This window comes from Vombatus ursinus, unplaced genomic scaffold (genome assembly GCF_900497805.2).
Source record: "Vombatus ursinus unplaced genomic scaffold, bare-nosed wombat genome assembly UNPS02014774.1, whole genome shotgun sequence".
NCBI classification, from domain to species: Eukaryota; Metazoa; Chordata; class Mammalia; order Diprotodontia; family Vombatidae; genus Vombatus; species Vombatus ursinus.
Window position 1 is genome coordinate 22,166,620 of NW_020954552.1, and position 20,495 is coordinate 22,187,114.

Genomic DNA, 20,495 nt, shown 5'->3' on the forward strand with positions numbered 1-20,495 from the left:
TTTGGGTCCCAAACAAACATTGAAGGTAACATTTTATCTTCAAATGAAATGAGCTGACAAGCTAATTGCAGAGGGAAGCTACTGGCAGAACAAAGAACACAACTTTATCCAGAGATTTACAGTCAAAGCTAACAGATCCAGGCTTCAGCACAGGTTTGGTTTGCAAACAGAAATGGTCTTAAATACAGCCTCCCTACAGGTTCCTTATCAATACCAAGTCATCTAAGTCTTTCTCTGATAAGCAAAAGGGGGCCAAAAGCTAAAGAAAATAAAACAAAAGTCCACTGGGCTTGGTGGTGCACACTTACAGTCCCTGCTGATGAGGAGCCTGAGGCTGGTGGAGCCCATGACTTTGGAAGATCTGAGATGCTGAAGGATGAAAGCCTATGGTATCCACAGTTATGACACCAATATGGTGGCCCTGAGGAGCAGAGAGGTGAGCCATCTCAGGTGAGAAAAACAGAGCAGGGTGAAGTCTCTATGCTAATCAGCATTGGGCCAGTGAGTGGCTGATGCACTTCCAGTCTGAGTGAGATAGGGAAAACCCAGTCTCAAAAACAAAACAATACAACACAACAAGAAGAACAAATACTTCCTCTTGATATTCTAAGGCAGTGTTTATTTATAACAGAAGGAATCTAGGGTAAGAGGGGAAAGTAAACAGAGGGAGGTAAAAATTTCTGGTAGGTGATCTTACATGGGGAATTAGCTGATGACACCTCTTCTGATTACACCCAACCACCCAACTGTGCTAAGTATTGAGTGCAATATAATTAAAACTAAAACCATCATGTGGATTTTAACTTACTCTAGCTTGTACACAAGGAATTAGGTAGCAGTAGTAATTACCATTCACCTAATGTGGTAGCAAGGAAACATTCTATAATGATTCTACTAGGTTAGGCCACCAGAGGTAGCCATGATATAGTTTAAAACAACCATCAGCACCACCCCCTGGTCTGTGATACCCGGGTTATAGATCTGGCTGTACAATTCTCTGTGAAAGCTTAGACAAGTTATTTCCCTTTGAAGACCTCAAATTTCCCTTCTGTAAAATGAAGGTATTAGACTAGATGGTCTCTCTAAGGATATTTTCAGCTTTGAAATTCTATGTTTCTATGCCTCTGAAGGTAATTTTTTCTTAAACATTTTGCTGGCTATAAGTAGACATTCACTTACTCAAGAATCAAAAGCACTGTTCAATTAAAGAACATAATCCTCTGACTAGAAAGCTAGAATAATGTAAGTTATTTTCTTAAATAAAAAATTTTTAAAGAACAGAAATTGAAGATATAAGTAAAAAAGTTCTCATTGTACATGCGACCTTCTAAGTGGCCCTCCAATTCATGCAGTTATTAAAACAAATCATCCAACTTTTAAAGGAAGATCTACCTCCTTTAAAGGAAGGAAATCCTGAAAGGGCAAATCTACCTCAAGAGTGGGACTCAAGGACAAGATGAAGAACATCCGGAAATGTCCTGGCACCAATCTGATCTCTCTAAGATCTTTCAAATTAGGGATTGTCTTAGGAAATGATGAACCCTGATCAGAGTCTTTTCAATCATATCAGTCTGTCCTAAATCTCTGGGAGAATGCCTAGTACCTGTGTTTACCATGTTGAAACCTGGCTACTTGGTTATACTTAGAGAAAATATCATATTATATCTGTTTCATTGCATCCATCAAGATTCTATACTTTTAGCTCTTCCTCTTCCCCTGAGTTGTCCCAGGGAATCATTTAAAATGATGAAGTACTCTCTTGATCTAGAGAACTCCACAAAATCATGCAAGTCAAAGGGTTCAAAACTATAGGTCCACTTCAAGAACATCCATGAAAGAGCCCTATAAGGGGCAAGCATATTTGAAAAGCTACCAAGTATGTGAAAGATGTCACACTGAAGAAACGTATTCCCTTCTGTTGATACATGGTGGAGTTGGCAGGTGTGCCTAGGCAAAGCAAGGTGATTGGACACGGGGTCATTGGCCCAAAAAGAATGCCGAGTTCTTGCTGCATATGCTTAAAAATGTAGACAGTAACAAAGAACTGCAGGGTTTGGATGTGCATTCTCTTGTCATTGAGCATATCCAGGTAAACAAAGCTCCCAAAATGTGACGGTGTACTCACATGGCTCATGATCAAAACAAGCCATACATGAGTTCCCCTTGCAGTACTGAGACGGTACTTACTGAAAAGGAATAAATTGTTCCTAAACCAGAAGAGGACGTTGGTCAAAAGAAAAAGAAACCCCAAAAGAAACTGAAGAAACAAAAGCTTATGGCCCAGGAGTAAATGTAACACTGTCAAGCAAATAAAAATGAAATGAAAAAGAAAAAAAAGTTCAATGAAGTCCCAGGGCAGCATCAATGATGTTAAAAGTCTGAGGTGCTTCATGTGAAAAGAAAATCTTATTAACTTTGAAGAAGGTTGGGCCAAAGAGGCCTGGTAATGCCCGAATAATAACACCGAGCAAGGTCACCTTCAAGCACCAAGGACAATATTTTTATACCTTTTGCACACAACGGGAGACACAGGCCGAAACCATTGTTGTAGAGGTGCCAGGGTGAAGTGTCAATGAACACAGAGTAACTGCAACATCCTGAATTGGGAATCCAAGCAATGGTCCTGGACAGGGAAAAAAAAGACTTTAGCCTTTTAAATATGCTATTTTACACCACTGGGAAGTGAGAAATAACCAATTCAAAACAGCAAAAGGTTGAGACGAATACTACAGTGGAAATTATTTCCAATGGGGGGGGGGGGGGGGGGGGGGGGGGGGGAGAGAGAGAGAGAGAGAGAGAGAGAGAGAGAGAGAGAAAGAGAGGAGATATATCAGAATAATAAAAGGGATGCTAATATCTACTCTAATTTACACACTCTACCTTGCAGGTATGCACTACGAATTCCATTTTCAATGGCCTCTTGAAACTCTTGCAGAAGCTCCTCCCTGATATTTTCAGCATACTCAATAACAGGAACTACTTCAGATTTTTCTCTTGCACATGGTCTCACTTCCAGTTCCACAGTCACTAAATGTCTTTTCTCTCCTAAAGTTCTATCCAACGTATCTAAAACCAAACAGAGCAAATATTTATGAAACAGTGAAGATATGTATCCTAAGGGAAGGTATCATTTTACAAAAGCTGCCATTTATTGTTCCTTGAACTGAACTGGATATTGTCTTTTGTACAAAAAGATGCTGCACCAGTATTTGTTAGGACAAAAGAATAGCACACACCCTTCTCAATCGTCCACAAGTGGAGAGCTGCACTAGGTAAGCCACCCCAAAAAAGCTGTTGCCTGCTTTCTGTAACTTGATCACCTACAAGCTTCTACTGGCTGGCTGGGTTAGGTGTAGTCTGTAGCAGGGAAACAGGGTTGGGTTTTTGTTTTTTGTTTTGTTCTTTTTTGCCTCCATGACTGCTAACATAAGGTTGAAATATACGGTCTTGATCCCTACTTGATAAAACTGAGCTAAATGATCTGGACTTCATTCCTAGAAACATAAGAACCAATGTGTCATGAATTTTTTTTTTTGGGTACCTGTGGCATGGCCTGAGTTTAGGATGGTTTCTCTATATGCTATTTGTAGAGGACCAAGAAAGGTCTCAACTCCATATTCCCTTTTGATGCGGTCATTAATGATCTCAATGTGCAGCTCCCCCATACCACAGAGAACAGTCTGGTGAAAAGAGGAAGAAAAAAACTCCAAATCAAAAAACAGGATAATGACTTCAGAGAACACATGCTACGTTATTTATGTAATGATTAAGCTTCTTTCATCCCACTGTCCAATGGAGGGAAATGTTTGGAAAAGGCACACCAAGGGCTGGGTTATTTACAACACTGTTCATTAGCTGCATTCCCTTTTGCCAAATATGGCAGCAAAGATTTTTGAAAATAAAATAGAATTCAAATTTCAAGAAGTTGGAAAATGACAATGAAAGCAGAGCATATATTTTTTTTCCAATTAAAGTTGAAAAGGCCTTTAACAGGAACATTAGCTTAGTTTAAACTTTCTTATTCAACAAACACCTATTAGCCATGTGATATTGGGCAAGCCACTCAAGCTGTGTGTGCCACAGATGACTCCCTAGGACTTATTTACTCAAGTGAGATCTATGTTGGTGGAGTGGCGAGTTCCCATAAGCTGACATATCACAGCTTCTTCCCTTACTCACAAACATGGAGCTTTATAGTTTACAGAATGCTTTCCTTACAACTCTGGATGTAGAGCAGCAAGGTGACTCAGAGGATATGGTGACAGGCCTGAAGTCAGGAAGACTCATCTTCCTGAGTTCAAATCTAGCTTCAAACACTTACTAGCTGTGTGAGCCTGGGCAAGTCACTTAACTCTGTCTGCTTCCGCTTCCTTATCTGTAAAGTGAGCTGGAGAAGGAAATGGCAAACTACTCCAGTATTTTTGCCAAGAGTATTATTTTTTTTTCCCCCTCATTTTACATATAAGGAAACTGAGGCTCAGAGAAATTACACAATCAGCTCAAAGTCACAAACATACCATATAATTTCAAAGACCAGTGTGCTTTTCAGTACAATACAATGCCTCCCAATTATGAAACTCAAGAAAATTATGAAATCAAAAGGAAAGGAAGATATATACCAAAAGGTAATGAAAATAATTAAGAAAATGTTTATAATATGAAGTATGATTATTCTTTTAAAAATAAACAACAAAAAAATACCCCACAACAGAACTGATATATCTAAGAAAGTATTATTCCTTTCAAATGAGCAACCTTTGGATGTTATTCCAATGTACTGCCATTGATCAAAACATTTTTGGAACTCACTTTGGAATTACCTTCAGAGTTTGCAACATATTCTTTTGAATATCCTATTCAAAATAATGGTGACTCTTCAACTGTGGAGGGTGACTGATTTTTGTCAACAACAGCCAAAAGTCATTTAGAGACATATGTGCTGAATGAGGTGGGTGATCAAGCTGAGCCATACCATTTTTTGTTTAGAAAACAAGAACAAAAACAACCTGTGATTATAAATTAGAAAGACTGATTCACCTAGCTTATAAACAGATTCTAAAGACAATTCCATAAAAGGAGTTTCTAAAATGTTTTAAGCAATGGCAGCATCATTGAAATAAGTGTGTAACCTCACAATATAAAAAGTCAACAATTAGAGAAATACTATTATTATTATTATGACTTATATGGCTGAGACTTCTTTAGCACTTTAAGATGTACAAAACCCTTTATTCACATCAACACGGAGGTACAGAGCATAAGTTATGATGTGCTTTGAAAAAATCATTTATTGGGGGCATCTAGGTGGCACAGTGAATAGAGCTCTGGCCTTGGAGTCAGGAGGACCTGGGTTCAAATCCAGCCTCAGACACTTAACACTTACTAGCTGTGTGACCCTGGCCAAGTCACTTAACCCCGATCGCCTCACCATAAAGCAAAAAAAAAAAATCATTTATTTATAGTCATGCATCTGTGTCACATATATACCACATATACACACACACACACCTATGCCTAATATTAACAAATATTAAATATGTGACACACTCAAAATCATAGAACTGAAGATTAGAAAGGAACCTCAGAGGCCATCAGTCCAACCTATACCTGATTAAGAATCTTCTCTATAACACGTGACTAGTGTACATACAATCTTTGCTCTAAGACCTGACAGGGAAGGGGAACCCACTGCCTTCCCAGCCAAGTCTGGGTAGCTTTTAGCTCTTATTAATATTGAGCTGCAAACTCCCCCTCTGCAACATCTGGCCAGACAGCTCTTCAAATTCTTGAAGAAATTATGAATTCCACCTCCAGGTCAAACATCTCTACTTCATTCAAACTGGGGATTCTCTTATTCAAATAAGTTACATATGGCATGAAATGAAAGGTCTTCACCACCCTGGCTGTATCACTGTGGACAATCTACTGCTTTCAGAATTCATTAGAAACAATTTTCCTCACACACACACACACACACACACACACACACACAACACACATACATACACACACACACAGGTCCATTTGGGGGTGTTCTGACCAGAATACTTAACTGAAGTTCACTCCTTTCAAATGCCAACATATTAACTATTCTTGAAGAAACTCTTCCTAAAATATATTACATATGTCATTGCTTTCTCAAAAGAGAAGACACCAGATATAACTTAACCTTTTCTGGATGAAAATGCTTGTTGAATCAGGTCATCATGAACATCCACGCATACCACAGTTTGTAAACTTCTATCAGGGTTCTGACTCGGCTTCTGAGTTTCACTGGCCACTTCTCTCATTGTCAGACTGGTGAACACTTCTCACTGATATAAATGTGTTTACCTCTAACAGATTTGTGTCTTATTTCTAGTTTTCTGGTTCTAATCTTGGGAACACATAAACCAGAGAATGAAGCTTGAGAGCATTGTGATCTGAGAACAGATAACTGAGAGGTCTTTTTAAAAACTATTTCCAGTTGGCTAACAATGACAGAAATGGAAATGATAAATGTTGCAGAGGATTGTGGAAGAATTGGGACACTAATGCATTGTTGGTGGAGTTGTGAATTGGTCTAACTGTTCTAGATATGGTCTTTTGTACAGAAAGATGCTGCACCAGCATTTGTTAGGACAAAAGAATAGCACACACACACCTCTGAATTGTCCCACAAAAGTAGGGCTGTACTATGTAAGCTACCCCTAGATAAGTTTATTTAAAAAAAAAAAACTACTTCTGGGTATAATACTGTATTCTAAGGGGCAAAGGCTGCTGGATATTTACCCTCCAATACCTAACCAAGAAACTCATTGAGCAGAAAATTACAACATAAAAAGCAAGGGAATAAAATTCCTTTTACCTTTCAATGTGGCAGAGCTATACATATGTTTCACATACCTTTTTTTCCATAACAAACATCACTGTAAATTATCATTTATATGAGATTTTAAAAAGTAGAAACATGCTCACTTGTCCAGAGTCAGGATCTAACCGCACTTTTAAACTGGGATCTTCACGCTGAAGGCAGTTCAATGCTCGATCCAGTTCTATGTACAGATAGATAAATGTTAACATTTCGTGAAATACTTACAAAAGTAACCAACTCAAGACAGACAGACATGCAAAAAAATGTAAAAGATGAATCAAATAAAAGTTCAATCAAAGAAAGTAAAAGTGAAAAAAGCTAAAACAGAAAGAGATGGTAGCTGTGTGATACAAATCATTTGTCCCAAATATCTCTACGACAAAGAAGTGATACTATATTTCAAAAGAATCAAAAAGAAATGCCCTCCAATTTAAAAAGAAAACGACTGTGTCCTTCATCATACAACGTGGTTCAAGTACAATGTTGTATAACTAACAGTGAGCTAATGTAACCTCACCAGTTACTCTTTCAAGTGGTTCCTCAATGATACAAAAATTAAAGGCTTCTGTGTATCTTCCTTAAAAACCAGCCCAGTGCCCTGCATTTAATAGGAACTTCATTAATGGTTACTGACCTGAATTATACATTATGTTTTGAGTACCTAATGTCAAATAAGAATACTTTTGGCATTCAGTCAAGTATTATAAAAAATTTAAGTGCCTATTTATCTGCAAGATACTGCGTAACTTAGCATCTGGTCCTAGATTTGATATAGGGAAACAAAATAAAACAAGGTGAGATTATTTAAATTACTAAGACTGATTCATAGTAATCTACTAAAAAAGTTTCTAAAATATTTTGAAAGTAGTAGAATCAGAGTAAATGTACAGTCACTCAGTGTGATTATTCTGAAAGACAACACACACACAGATACTTTTATTATTACTGATATTTCTGGGCCTCAGTTTTCTCATCTATTAAAAAGAGACTGGACAAGCTGATCTCTAAGACTTTTTCTAGTTCTAATGATCTATGATCTGTCCCAGCTGCTACAGATGGTATAAAGTTGAATAAACACAGCCCTTACCCTCAGAGAACTTCTACTCTAATAGGATTATACAAAAACATGAACATCTATAAAGATGTGTTGCATAATGGGGAGATGTATCCAGCCTGTAAAATAGCATTTGGAATCAAGTAAATGCTGCTAAATAGTATTATTAAAGGTAGTAAAATTAACAAATTAAAGTTTCTTATGGTATCTAACTAATAAGGTTGTAAAGAAGTTCAAATAAGATAATATATGTAACGCTCCTTGTAAACTAGGATCTTTGTAGAATCTTTGTAAACTATTAAATGGCCAGAGAAATGAACTGGGCTGTAAGAAAGGCCAGATCATTATCTTTAGAAAAAAATCTTTGCCCATCTGTCCAACACCCTATAGAAAATGCCACACTAAAGCAAAAATAAAGAAATCTACAATAATGGAAGAAATGATTCTAAACACAATGCAAAATAATCAAATGAGTAAAATAGTTGGCCAAGTTTAAATAAAAATGACCAATCCCAGGAAATTTCGGAATCAAATTTGTTTTATACATGAAAACATTTATAGCTATACCATATCTAAACCTATATATGAAATACCTAGTGTTCCATATTAATCATCAGAGCCAATTATAGCAACAATTGCATCTATACCTGGCTGTTTGGCTACTGAAGGGGGCTCTATGGTACAAAAGAAGACAGGTTCTGGAATCTCTACCCCTGCTAATAAAAGGCTCCCTGTTTCCATGTTTTTTCTGTGTATCTTTCCTTCATTCCTTCCAGCTCGACGGGCTGCAGCCAATGCTGAGGCCTTGGACGAAACAATGGTATCCCCAGTGGAAGTCTGTAAAATAACCAAAATATCATGAGTCATGACTTAGTGATGGAGGCTATTAGATTAGGCCCCTTCACCCAGAGGACGGGGAATAACAACATGCAGGCAACATACCGACAGAATGATTAATGAACATTCATCAATGAGTAGAATCTGATTTCAAAAGAATTCTACTAACCGTTGTGTTTAGCTTTATCTGACCTAGTCAAAATTGTTCAAAGTCTTAGCTGGCACATTTGCAAAGGGCTCCAGCTTTTTTAGTCTAATTCAATATAAAACTGTACAACCCCTAATATTTGTGGGCTATCTTGTGGTCAGGCAATCTGTAGACAGATCTAACTCCGAGGGAACAGTTACCAATGGGTGATAACAAAGTGGAAGGCATATGTTTTCTTGTATATCATCAGCAAAGCCCAAAGTTGTATCAACTAAGGGTAAAACTTTGTCTCTCTTGCTTGAAATCTTTTCCTGACTAGTAAGGCCAGCAAAGACTTGGCTTACATGAAAAAGAAACATGAAATATGAGTAAATGCCCTGGCACATGCTGCAATATCAGAAACAAAAGATCTATAAGTTTTTAATATATCTTTCTGTGTAGCAAAGCTGGTCTGATTCTATTCAAAAAGTGTTTATTAAACTCCTGTGTCAGGTACTGGAGACAGGAAGACAAAAAATAACAAAGTCCCTGTCCTTGAAGAACTTATACTCTATCAGGAAGAAATAACATGTACACAAAGTAAATATCAAAAGGGTTATGGTTAAGGAATGAGATTTTACCCAAAATGTTTTTGTTGGGATCTAATTAAATGAATATTTAAAGACATATACCACAAGAAATATACACACAAAAATTACCTACAAATCAAACTTGTTAAGGTATACCCTTTTCTGTCCAGACAAATCAAACATAATAGTGTATTGTGGCTGGAAAGGCCTTGGGGATCATCAGGTTCAATCTCTTCATTTCATGGATTAGGAAACTGAGGCCCAAATAGATTAAGTAATTTATTTAAAATCACAAAGCAAGTTAATGGCAGATCCGAGACAAGAATTGAGCCTCACAGTCCAGTCTCTTTCCATTCTATTACCATACTGTCTCTTCTAAGTAATATATTTTTTTCTCCCAGGATATATTTTCACTCTTTAGGATTTTTTTTTTAAATCATGAGAATGGAATATCAAAATTTAGATAACCCTAACATGTCTATTCTGTTGAATGAAATAGCTCAATGACGTTTAATGACATTTGTCTAAGAGTACACATCTGCAAGACTATGGTCAACCATCTCCCTTACAATTATGAAAGTTAAAGAACAACTAAATAAAACATCAGATTCAGGAAAATTTTCATAATAAAATAAAGGAAACTTAAGTCCTTAATTCTTCAATTAAATTCAATAAACATATCTTGGGTAGCTACTATGTAGAAGGTAATCAGCTAGGCCATGATTAAGAAACATGTTTCCTAGATAAGTAAGCTACTCTGTGACTACTAAAGTCAGTACAAAAAGTTGTGCTACCCAGAATTCTAAGCTGCTGTACTCTTTTAACTTATGTTCACCCGTCTATATTTATAAAAATTATTTGTATATATTTGAAAAATCTACTTGTAGATATGTCATTTAAATATTTTATTTGTTTATATTTGCAAAAAGTTAATACTACAGTAGAAAAGAAATAGCCTCTGGTGGTGATACCCTTATGATCTTTGAAATAGGGATATTTTCTTTTCAAAGTTGGTCTGAGTTTCCCAATATAAGATTGTTATTCTACAAACTCCCTTCTTCTGGAGAATTATTAGGGGTTCTTTTCTATTAAAACTATTAAGTTGGGGCAGCTAGATGATGCAGTGGATAGAGCACCGGCCCTGGATTCAGGAAGACCTGAGTTCAAATTTGGCTTCAGACACTCGACACTTACTACCTGTGTGACCTTGGGCAAGTCAATTCCTCCCATTTCCTTGAAACAAAAAACAAAAACAAAAACAAATGACTAAGTCCTTGGGAGAACATTTTAAGTGACAGCATCTTACTTTTGTGCCAATCCTAGCAGGAGCACATTATATTTCAGCACTTAATAAATGTTTTTTGACTAGAATTCCACAGTTTAATATCTAACCATTCAACAAATATTTATTAGCACCTGGTCCATGCACTCCAAGAGTCTGTAATCTAGTTAGAGTTATAAGAATAGGGAATGTGCAAGACATGCTTTAGGGACAAGGATTCTGGGCAAAATGAAGAGATCGTTCCACTAGAAAGATTAATCTGACCCTTGTATGTAGGATGGATAAAAGAAAGGTGGTTGAGAGGGGTGGATGTAGGAAGTCAAGTTAAAAGGATGAAAAACTGTAAAAATTTAGAACAAAGGTAGTAAGGACACAAACTAGAGTGATGGCAGTGAGAGGGAGGCTAAGAATGGAAAGGAGGATGGACAAAAAATGGGTAACAGGAAATGGATAAGAAAGATGATAGACAGGGAGATAGAACTGCTTGGCTATATGGCAGAAAGGCTCCACAACTACCAGCAAAGGTGACTGAAGAATAGTGGTACCATTAACAGACACAGAGACAATAGGGAATGGAATAGAATGGAGTCAGAATTCATGCTTAGCACTTTGTTGAACAAAAATTATAGTAATATTTGCCTGTTTTCAATACACAGAGAATTTATTTCTTTCAGCCTCCAGAATCTACAGGAATTGCTAATGTTGTACATGGAGTAGCTTTTCCCCAATTTTATATTTCAAAGCTGAGGCTGTCATTTGTATTTATTTATACAGTCCTTCCAGAGGACTTCATACGCTATCCAAGACTAAGTACCATGCACTGTTAGTGCCATAAAAGGTTACCAGTACAGATGCTTTTCTGCAACAGCATCAGAACTTGACGCTAATTAAGGCTGTTATGGAAGTGCTTTCTAATACGAACATTTTTTCTGGAATCAATTAATAACATTAAGAGGGGGTGGGGGAAGAGAAGTACTATTTTAGTGAAGTACTTGAAAACTGGTCATTTATATACATTATACACATTTATAGTCCGTTATCAAAATAGTTTTTTGGCTACAATAGTCTTACTGATCAAGCTAAAAAGATAACTGTGCAATTTAACTTTACTTAGAAATATCTTAAAGAACTTAGCATAAAGATGAAGTAATGATAAAAGTGTGAATCTGTCCTTTGGATCCTTAGTTTCAACCCTACCCAAAAATTTTATTTAAAAAGCAGCTCAACAATATTTTAATTTTAGAAACTAAATTTTAAGAATGAAAAACACCATATGGCCTTTTAATATTTTATATAAACTCAAGCTAAAGATAATTTATCAAACATTTACATTGTCACTGTAGGAAGTCAATTTTTTCTGAGAGAAATCAGTCATTTACTTGCCTGTTTAAGTCCTACAGCTAGGGCAATATTGCCTGCTGTCAAAGAAGGAATTTCGATATGTTGGTCAGCAAAAGGCAATAGTAACCGGCTTATTCTCTCTCTGCAAATAAATGATTTGTGTTAGTATTGTACTCTTAAGGAAATTAACATGGTTTTAGAAAACAATCAGAGATTTCACTCACGTGCAATTTCCATTAATGTTATGGACGGCTGACTGGGGTTTCATTGTACCAGAATAAATGCGCATGAAAACGAGAGGCCCACGCTGTTTGTCATGGAGAACTTTAAATGCCAAGGCACACAAGTCATCTTTATACCACTGCCTATAAAATAAAAGCAATAAGTGGACCACATAACCCCACCGTATGACTTGGAACTTGCTTACAGTCAGACTTTACAAATATTCTCCAATTTGCACCATTATCCCCTCTGTTTTATTCATCATGGTGACCAAAGACTTCCTGTTTCATGTAACAAAGAGCACTATTCATTGCTATCCTTCCTAACATGCTCATAGATTCTTTGCCACTTATTTCTAAATACAAGGCTCCTCCATTGATTACAAAGGGTGGGATGAGACCTCACAGGCATCTAGTTCAACCCCCTTATTTTACAGATGAGGAAATGAAGGGAGGCCAAGGTGGTGAAGCAACTTGCCAAAGTTAACATAAGGAGTAGAATTTGAACCCAGACCTTTTTGACTCTAGTCAGTGCTCCTTCCACTGAATCACACTGAAAGCATTTAGGTATGTCACGGATACCACCACAATCATTACTCCCATCCATTACCAGCTTACCTCTTTATCAAATCATACATATCCTAAAGAATGTCTAGAACAGGGGTGGGGAATCTGCAGCCTCGAGGCTCTCTAGATCCTCAAGTGTGGCCCTTTGACTGAATTCAAACTTCACAGAACTAATCCCCTTAATAAAAGGGGATAAATAAAACTTGGACTCAGTCAAAACGCCACACCTGAGGACCTAAAAGGCCACATGCAGCCTCCAGGCCACAAGTTCCTACCCCTGGTCTAAAATATCTAAAATACCACATCAAGTAAGTAATCAATCTTTGATAATGTATTATATAGCTTACTTCAGTTCAGTAGTGTTGATTAAGTGCCCACTATGTGCTAGGTACTGCCTTAAGTGCTAGGGATATAATTATAGAAAAGAAACACAATCCCTGCCCTCCAAGAGCTTACAGTCTAATGAGAGGTGACACAAAAAGAAAAGCTGAAAGGGGAGGAGGGGAGGCAAGAGTATAAGGGTGGAGATGGTGAAACCAAGTCCACAATGAGTGCTGCCAGAGAAATCAAAGAAGTACACAATTAGTGAAGCTGGGTGGGGAGTGAGATATGTCCTATCCGGTCCCATCCATGGCACCACCCTTCAATCAGAGAGGCAGAGGGTACCGATAGGTATGAGGAACAAGGTTGTCTGGATCTTGGTAGAAAAGACAAAGAAGTCCACAAGGGGTGCAGCTAGTGGGAAGTGAGGAAATGCCCCTCATGTTCAGCACGTTTTTTTTCCAATTCCTTTAGGCCACCTGCAATTTTGATTCTCCAGACACTGAGGCATTCCATGATTGGTAACCACGTAGTGTATCACAAGGGATATACTATATAGTAGGGTTGAAAAGATGGGTTTTGTAGCAGGGAGTATCTTGGGATGAATGAAAGTGCTACACAAATTCACAAATTAACTCTATCTTGTTCTCATCCTCATATTATTCAACTGGCCTTTATTCACTGTCCAACTGTAGAGCTGAAACACACACATACTCACACACACACACACACACACACACACACACACACTTCTTGATTTCTCCCTGTTACATGTTGAGAGACTGAAGAGAGTAAAAACGGATTTCAACATCAATGCTGCAGTATTGAAGGCGGGGGATAACTGGCAATTATTTACTCTATGATAAATATGTTTAATGCTCTGCTCCTCAATATTGCCATACTTTTATTACTCTAACCTGTTTTTTTAATTATGGGGGAAAAAAGAAAGGACTTAAAAAATGCTGCTAAATGTTAAAAGACTGAATGTTAGAAAAAATGAAAATTATCTACAGACATGAAAGTTATTTTATAGTAAACTGTGTGTGTGGAAATATTGATTGGTTAGAGCAAAAGTCAAAGTTAGTACCAAATTAGAAGAAAAAGTAAGAATGACATGACATCTTTAAAAATGTAAGGCTGGATGAGAAAATTCCTTCTAGTTCTAAAACGTTATGACTATACTGACTTTCTTAGTTTAAAAATAGTAACTAAAGTATTAACTAAAGTTAAAAAAATAAACTATCATTTTTCATTTCTTTCCTACAAGTTAAACAATTAAAAACATACTTCCATTTTCACTTACAGAAATTCATTGTTGCGCTCATCAGGAGAAGGCAGGTACATGGTAATGGCGTCTAACAAAGGCTGGACCCCTTTATTCTTCAGGGCACTTCCACAGAGCACAGGGACAGCTCTCTGAGCCATAGTTACTCTACGTATTGCAGGGTGTAACTACAAAGAATACACAAGAAAAGCAGTTTACACTTAAAATATTAAAGCTTTCGCTTGGGTTTATTCACACACTTACCAGAATGAACCATTTCCAGACGAGAGCACACAAATACAAATTTGTCTTGCTTGACTTTGTCATAAGGGTGGGTTTTCATTTGCCATAGTTGGAGGATAGAGATACAGCAGGAGATTAGTGAGAGTAATAGAAAACAACACAAGAGAGAAGGAAAGAGCATCAATGAAACATTTAAAAATGCCCAAAGGCAACCAGAGCGGTGTTCAAAGGGGAACACAGACAAACAGGGAAATACTGTACAATGTGTTACATTTAACGTATATTATCAAAAGGAACACAATGCATGCAAAGGATTCATGGTTTCATGAACAATCCCCATTTTCTGGCCTCCTTTGGGCATGGAAATGGTTGTGTTTGTTCATGATTTTCTATTTCATATTGAAAAAAGTGGGGGTTTTTTTTGTTGGGTTTTTTTTTTTTTGGTGAGGCAATCGGAGTTAAGTGACTTGTCCCAGGTCACACAGCTAGCACACATCAAGTGTTTGGTCTGAGGCCAGATTTGAACTCAGGGCTTCCTGACTTTAGGGCTGGTGCTCTATCCACTGCATCACCTACCCGCCCCAAAAAAGTGTTTCTTAAAAGAATGAAATGGAATAAATTTGTCTCTCTAAATAAAGTACAGAATAAGTGAACAGAACAAGGACTCTCTTTCCCTTAAACTAAGTAACTACCCTCCTCTTTTATATTTTTCAAATATACCATGTTCTTTAAAAAAAAAAAAAGGGCAACAATAATCTAAAATCAAAAGAAAAAATATCGCTAACTTTAAGAATTAAAAAGTTACAGGAAATAAATCACCACAGGTGACATTTAGAAAAAAATAAAAGAAAAAGAAAAAAAAATTTCCTTTACAATTCTCTAATTTCATGTAATCAGAACTGGATTAAAGATCCTTTCAAATCTGGAGACCTAGATTCAATCTCTGAATTACAAATGAATTAGGGCAGTGGCATCAAACAGAAATGAGGGCTGTTAAACCACACATAAGACTCTCTACGGGCTGCATATTGACTTGGAAAACCACATATTAACATTCTCTAAGTTTTATTGTACATTTACTTATCTTGTTAAACATTTCCCCAATATATTTTAATTTGGTTCAGCCATGCTCGGAAGTGTTGTGGGCTGCATGGTTGACACCTCTGGACTAGGCGACGTCCATGCAGCCCACAACAACTGTCCCTCATAGCTCTAAATCAGTGATTCAATTATGGGTTCGTCTGGATTCCTCACTTTACACATTACTATTTCAAAAACAGCACTTGATCACTTTTGGTTTCAGGAAACTAAGAACAAGAAACACTAAGGTTGCCAAGCTCACATGGAAAGCACCTGGCAAATCAGAGCCAAGAGGAAGCTTAATGAAATCTGTTAATGTTATGGCTGATTAAAACCAGCAGCATGATTTCCTGTCCTCTTGTTCAGCTAATTAAAAAAATAAAACAAATACATAAAACAACAACAAATCTAGATTTTAAAATCTTCAGAATAACTATTAAATGAAAAATCATTTTAACATTAGCCTGAAAATCCAGTAATTAATTTGCTGAGACAAATTTAAGTTGTGAGATTTCTTTCTAGAATCTTTTAAAACTAAGTGATTTGAAAAGAAAAAAGCTGCAAAAGTTGTATAAAGTATTTAATGAATAAAACTCATGTTATCACAAGTTGCATTCATACAGACCTCCAAGATTTATAAAGTGCTTTTCTCACCATAGGGTAGGTAGGTAGGTAGTAGGTAGTATCATTCTCCCTATTATACAGATGAAGAAAACGAGGCTCATGGTTACTCAGATCTTTCCAATTAAGGCTAGAAGTAGAACCCAGGTATCTTGATTCCAGGTCCAGTACTTTTTTTCACTATGGTATGCAAATATTTATTTAGCATTTACTATTACGATGCACTGTGCAGGTATTTTACAACAGACAAAGATGAGTAAGACACTATCCCTTCCCTCAGAACTCACATGATCCCAAAAGCTCAACTTCTAATATCCAAAGATTGAGCACATAAAGTACAGTAGATGATCAATCATCATCCTTTAAGTTTATAAGCAGTAGATTTATTTTGAATCTGTTTGATTTTTAAATATTTGTTGATGTTATGCAAAGTATAAGAAATTAGCACACAAATAAATTGAACTAAGTCTAATCAACACAGTAGTAAAATGATCTATTTTACCTTTTCAGCTGGTAACAAATCAAAATTTTCAATAAACTCTCCTAAAACTAGGTCAGCAAACTCATCATCCAGATCTGCAACCTGCAACAGAAATGAATCAGTACATTTCCATCAAGTACAGTTACTTACACCTAAATATGATAAAAATGCAATATTACTGAGAGAAAAAAAATCTTTTGTCAAGACAAATAGAGGTTCCAAATGCAATAAAAGTAAAATAGTAAATAGCTACCTGTTGGACATTTAACAGGATTATAAACTTTTAGCGTATTAGCTTTGTCATAGAATCAACTCAGGGCAAGAAGGGGCAGCTAGGTGGTGCAGTGGATAGAGCACCAGGCCTGGAGTCAGGAAGATATGAGTTCAAATCCAGCCTCGGACAATTAGTAGCTGTGTGACCCTGAGCAAGTCATTTAACTCCTATTTGCCTCAGTTCCTCATCGGTAAAACGGGGACACAATGAGAAGGAAATGGCAAAGCCACTGCAGGATCTTTGCTGAGAAAACCCCACAGACAATGGGATCACAAAGAGTAGGACACAAGCGAACAGTAACAATAATAACAGAAGGGACGATGGGAGTCAACTTGTCTCACATCTTCATTTTGTATGTGAGTAAACTGAGAAATATTGGTTCAATTACTTGGTTACTCAAGGCCATACATCCATGACTCAGACTCTTCTGATTCCAAATTTAGAGTTCTTGCTACACATCCATAATTACAAAAAGTCACTTCTAGTACTTGATATTTTCTTTGCAATAGTTCCCATCTGTTTTTTATTTTAACTTTACTAAGCACTTTACTAGTGAATGCAAATGATTCACAGATGGACGTGTATCTTCATATCAAAAATGGTTAAGAGAAAGGATAAGAAACTAGAAAACAATTACAAGAATTGAAATTGAGATACATTATCGGTTTCTTGAGCTCATGGTTAGTCAAATCCCAGTAGCTAATGTCTATTCACAGTATCCTAGAAAATAATAAAAGGTACTACAAATGGTGGGGTTAAGTGACTTGCCCAGGGTCACACAGCTAGTAAGTATCAAGTGTCTGAGGCTGCATTTGAACTCAGGTCCTCCTAACTCCAAGGCCAGAGCTTTATCCTCTGTGCCACCTAGCTGCCCCTCCAAATGGTAGCTTTAAGATTAACAGTCTAGTGAACTGTTTAAGGATTTTTTCTGAAAAGCTAAAACGGTGGATTTTGTTTCTATTGTAGTAAGTTTTTATATGTCTTCCAGATTCCCAAGGTAATCAAATAAGCACATTACGCTGCATTAAAAAATAACAAAAAAAAAAAATCACCACCTAGTCTCACCATGACTGCATTAAAAGAAAATATTTTAAAAGATGTGAATGTTTAGCAAATAGTGGCTGATAAATATTAAATAGATATGAAAATTAACTAGTTCATAATCTTATCATGGTTAATTTCTTTTGTGAAATATAAGGAAAATGCTTCAGCTATTTGATAAAACAACTGATGTTCAAAGGGAGAACTTAAAAACTCTGAGTCAAATAGCTTGAAGGGAGGAGGGAACATAAGTCTTTGTAACACTGATACCTATGACAGAAACTAACCTGCATTTCTGTACTATTGCTAGTGTCAATTTGGCATTTAGTCAATATTAACTCAATCTTTTCCTTCTCAAACATTTGTTTTCTGCAGCACACAATAAGCATATTATCCTATCTTTTGCTCAATCATTATTTCATGTTTCACCATGCCTCCCCCATAAGCTTCTTGGAGACCAGAGTCATATATTAAACACAATAAGTATGTATATATTATTTCATCTCTCTGCACATGGCAATAAAAACATTATTTGTTAGATAACAAGTACAAACTTTAAATTTCTCCTCAAATGCTTAAAGCATGAGTCTTGATTACTATTAACTTCCTTGAAAATGACAAATTTTACCAACAGCTGTAAAGTTTCACAAAGTGAAAAAGGAAGTGCTCAGCATAGATTTAGACCTAATTCCCCTGCTGGAAAGTTAAAATTGCAAGTTCTTAAATAATCTTATGAGATATGTAATTAGACTTCTTTACTTGAGTAGTACAATATTTTGTTCTTTGCAGACTGACACTATAAATATCAGCAATCCTGCTTATTAAAATTCTACAAAGGAAGAATAATCCAGACTGCATTTCTCCTCTCCCATAATTATGAAATAAAGGTTTTAAAAAGCTCCTGAAATATTTCATATAATTTAAGCACCAAGTATATTTACTTTACTTGTTCAATTAAGGCATTTCTTGCTTCCTTGGCCTCCAACAGCAATTCAGGATCATTCAGTTCTGTAAGGGGCTCTCTCACAAACTGTTTTCCGTCATCAGAATTAGATACAGGGGTCCAAATAACTTTTTCCATAGTCACAACATCAACTAATCCTTTGAAAGCTTTTGCTTCACCAATTGGCAACTGCAAGTAAGAAATTAACATTATTAGATCAGCATTCAACTAGGATCGTAGGATTCACAGTCCAGGCCCTCCACAGAAACGTGCCCCCAATGTTATTTTAATAATCTGCTGTTATTAAGTCAACCAATTTACCTGTAAAAGCAAAGGTTTTGTCTTCAGCTTCTTTCTTATGCTTTCAATAGCATAGTTAAAACTGCGGGAAGTAAAACAGTTACAAAGAAAAAGGTTATACAATCTGCAAAGTCAGCTCAAGATGACTTTTAAAAATTTTGGTCACACACAATTTTAGTAATCCATAACTTTCCTCTCACCTTCCAGGTTCCCTAGACTCCTTTAAGAAACATACTAGCTCTCCCCATCTCATTCAGACTGGAAACACAGCAGCCCCTTGTTTCCGCCCTGGGGCAGAGCCTGTCCTTCTTCACGCAGCCTGGGGGCTCCTCCCAGGGGCTCCCCACACTGGTGCCAGATGCAGTGCTGGCACCAGATCAACTAGAGCCTGACTGCAACTCTGAACTCCAGAGCTCAAGCCGCCTACCAGCCTCAGCATCCCCAGTAGCAGAGGGTACAGGTGTGTGCCACAACAATACACCTGGCCCTAACTTCCTTTTATCAATTTCCTAAAGGACATCCTTTTGAATAACTTCATGCATCTAAACACCCCTACTTCCTAGATTTAGAACCATGAGGTCATGTGCTCAAGTCCTCATTTTGCAATGAGGAAAGTGAGGCTCATAAAGGTTAAGTTACTTCCCTGAGGTCCTACAAACTGTAGAGCCAGGTGAATCATCACCCAAAAGATGAGGGAAGAAGGATATTTTCAGAAATGAATGGAATATAAAAACATAAGATATGAATAAAAATAGGATAAAATGTAAAATTTTAAAAAGTAGTAGTGTCAGACCCAGATCTTTTAACTCCAGAACCATCATTTCCACTACATAATGCTGACACCTAAAGATGAACCTTCAGGATTTTCTTACAGAATCTCCTCACCAGTCTTCCCCCCTCCAATTCATATTTCACTTCATTAACAAATTAATCTATCTTATTCACAGAAGACTGATCCTGATACTTCTCTACTCAAAACCCATCAATGGCTCCTGACTGCATAAAGAATAAGGTCAAAGCTCCTTAGCCTGGCATTCGAGACCCTGTCCAGTCTA

At 36.8% G+C, this 20,495-nt stretch overlaps 1 protein-coding gene across 3 annotated transcripts in view; it reads right to left on the reverse strand.

Annotated features, from left to right (window-relative positions):
- Window positions 1-31: 31 nt before the first annotated feature.
- The window catches only part of GFM2 (G elongation factor mitochondrial 2), a 41,462-nt gene continuing 20,998 nt past the window's right edge, over window positions 32-20,495 (reverse strand). Inside the window, exons 9-20 of one of the 3 annotated variants that reach the window (XM_027864172.1) lie at window positions 19,462-19,522; window positions 19,144-19,329; window positions 16,904-16,984; window positions 14,497-14,645; window positions 12,309-12,449; window positions 12,127-12,226; window positions 8,555-8,744; window positions 6,958-7,034; window positions 3,542-3,680; window positions 2,881-3,066; window positions 2,508-2,623; window positions 32-421 (exon numbers count right to left, since the gene is read on the reverse strand). In XM_027864172.1, coding sequence (XP_027719973.1) covers window positions 305-421; window positions 2,508-2,623; window positions 2,881-3,066; window positions 3,542-3,680; window positions 6,958-7,034; window positions 8,555-8,744; window positions 12,127-12,226; window positions 12,309-12,449; window positions 14,497-14,645; window positions 16,904-16,984; window positions 19,144-19,329; window positions 19,462-19,522 — 1,543 coding nt within the window. In that variant the 3' untranslated portion in view covers window positions 32-304. Of the gene's footprint in view, window positions 422-454; window positions 526-2,507; window positions 2,624-2,880; window positions 3,067-3,541; window positions 3,681-6,957; window positions 7,035-8,554; window positions 8,745-12,126; window positions 12,227-12,308; window positions 12,450-14,496; window positions 14,646-16,903; window positions 16,985-19,143; window positions 19,330-19,461; window positions 19,523-20,495 lie in introns of those variants that run through there. The other 2 variants (XM_027864171.1, XM_027864173.1) reach the window with 2 other exon arrangements.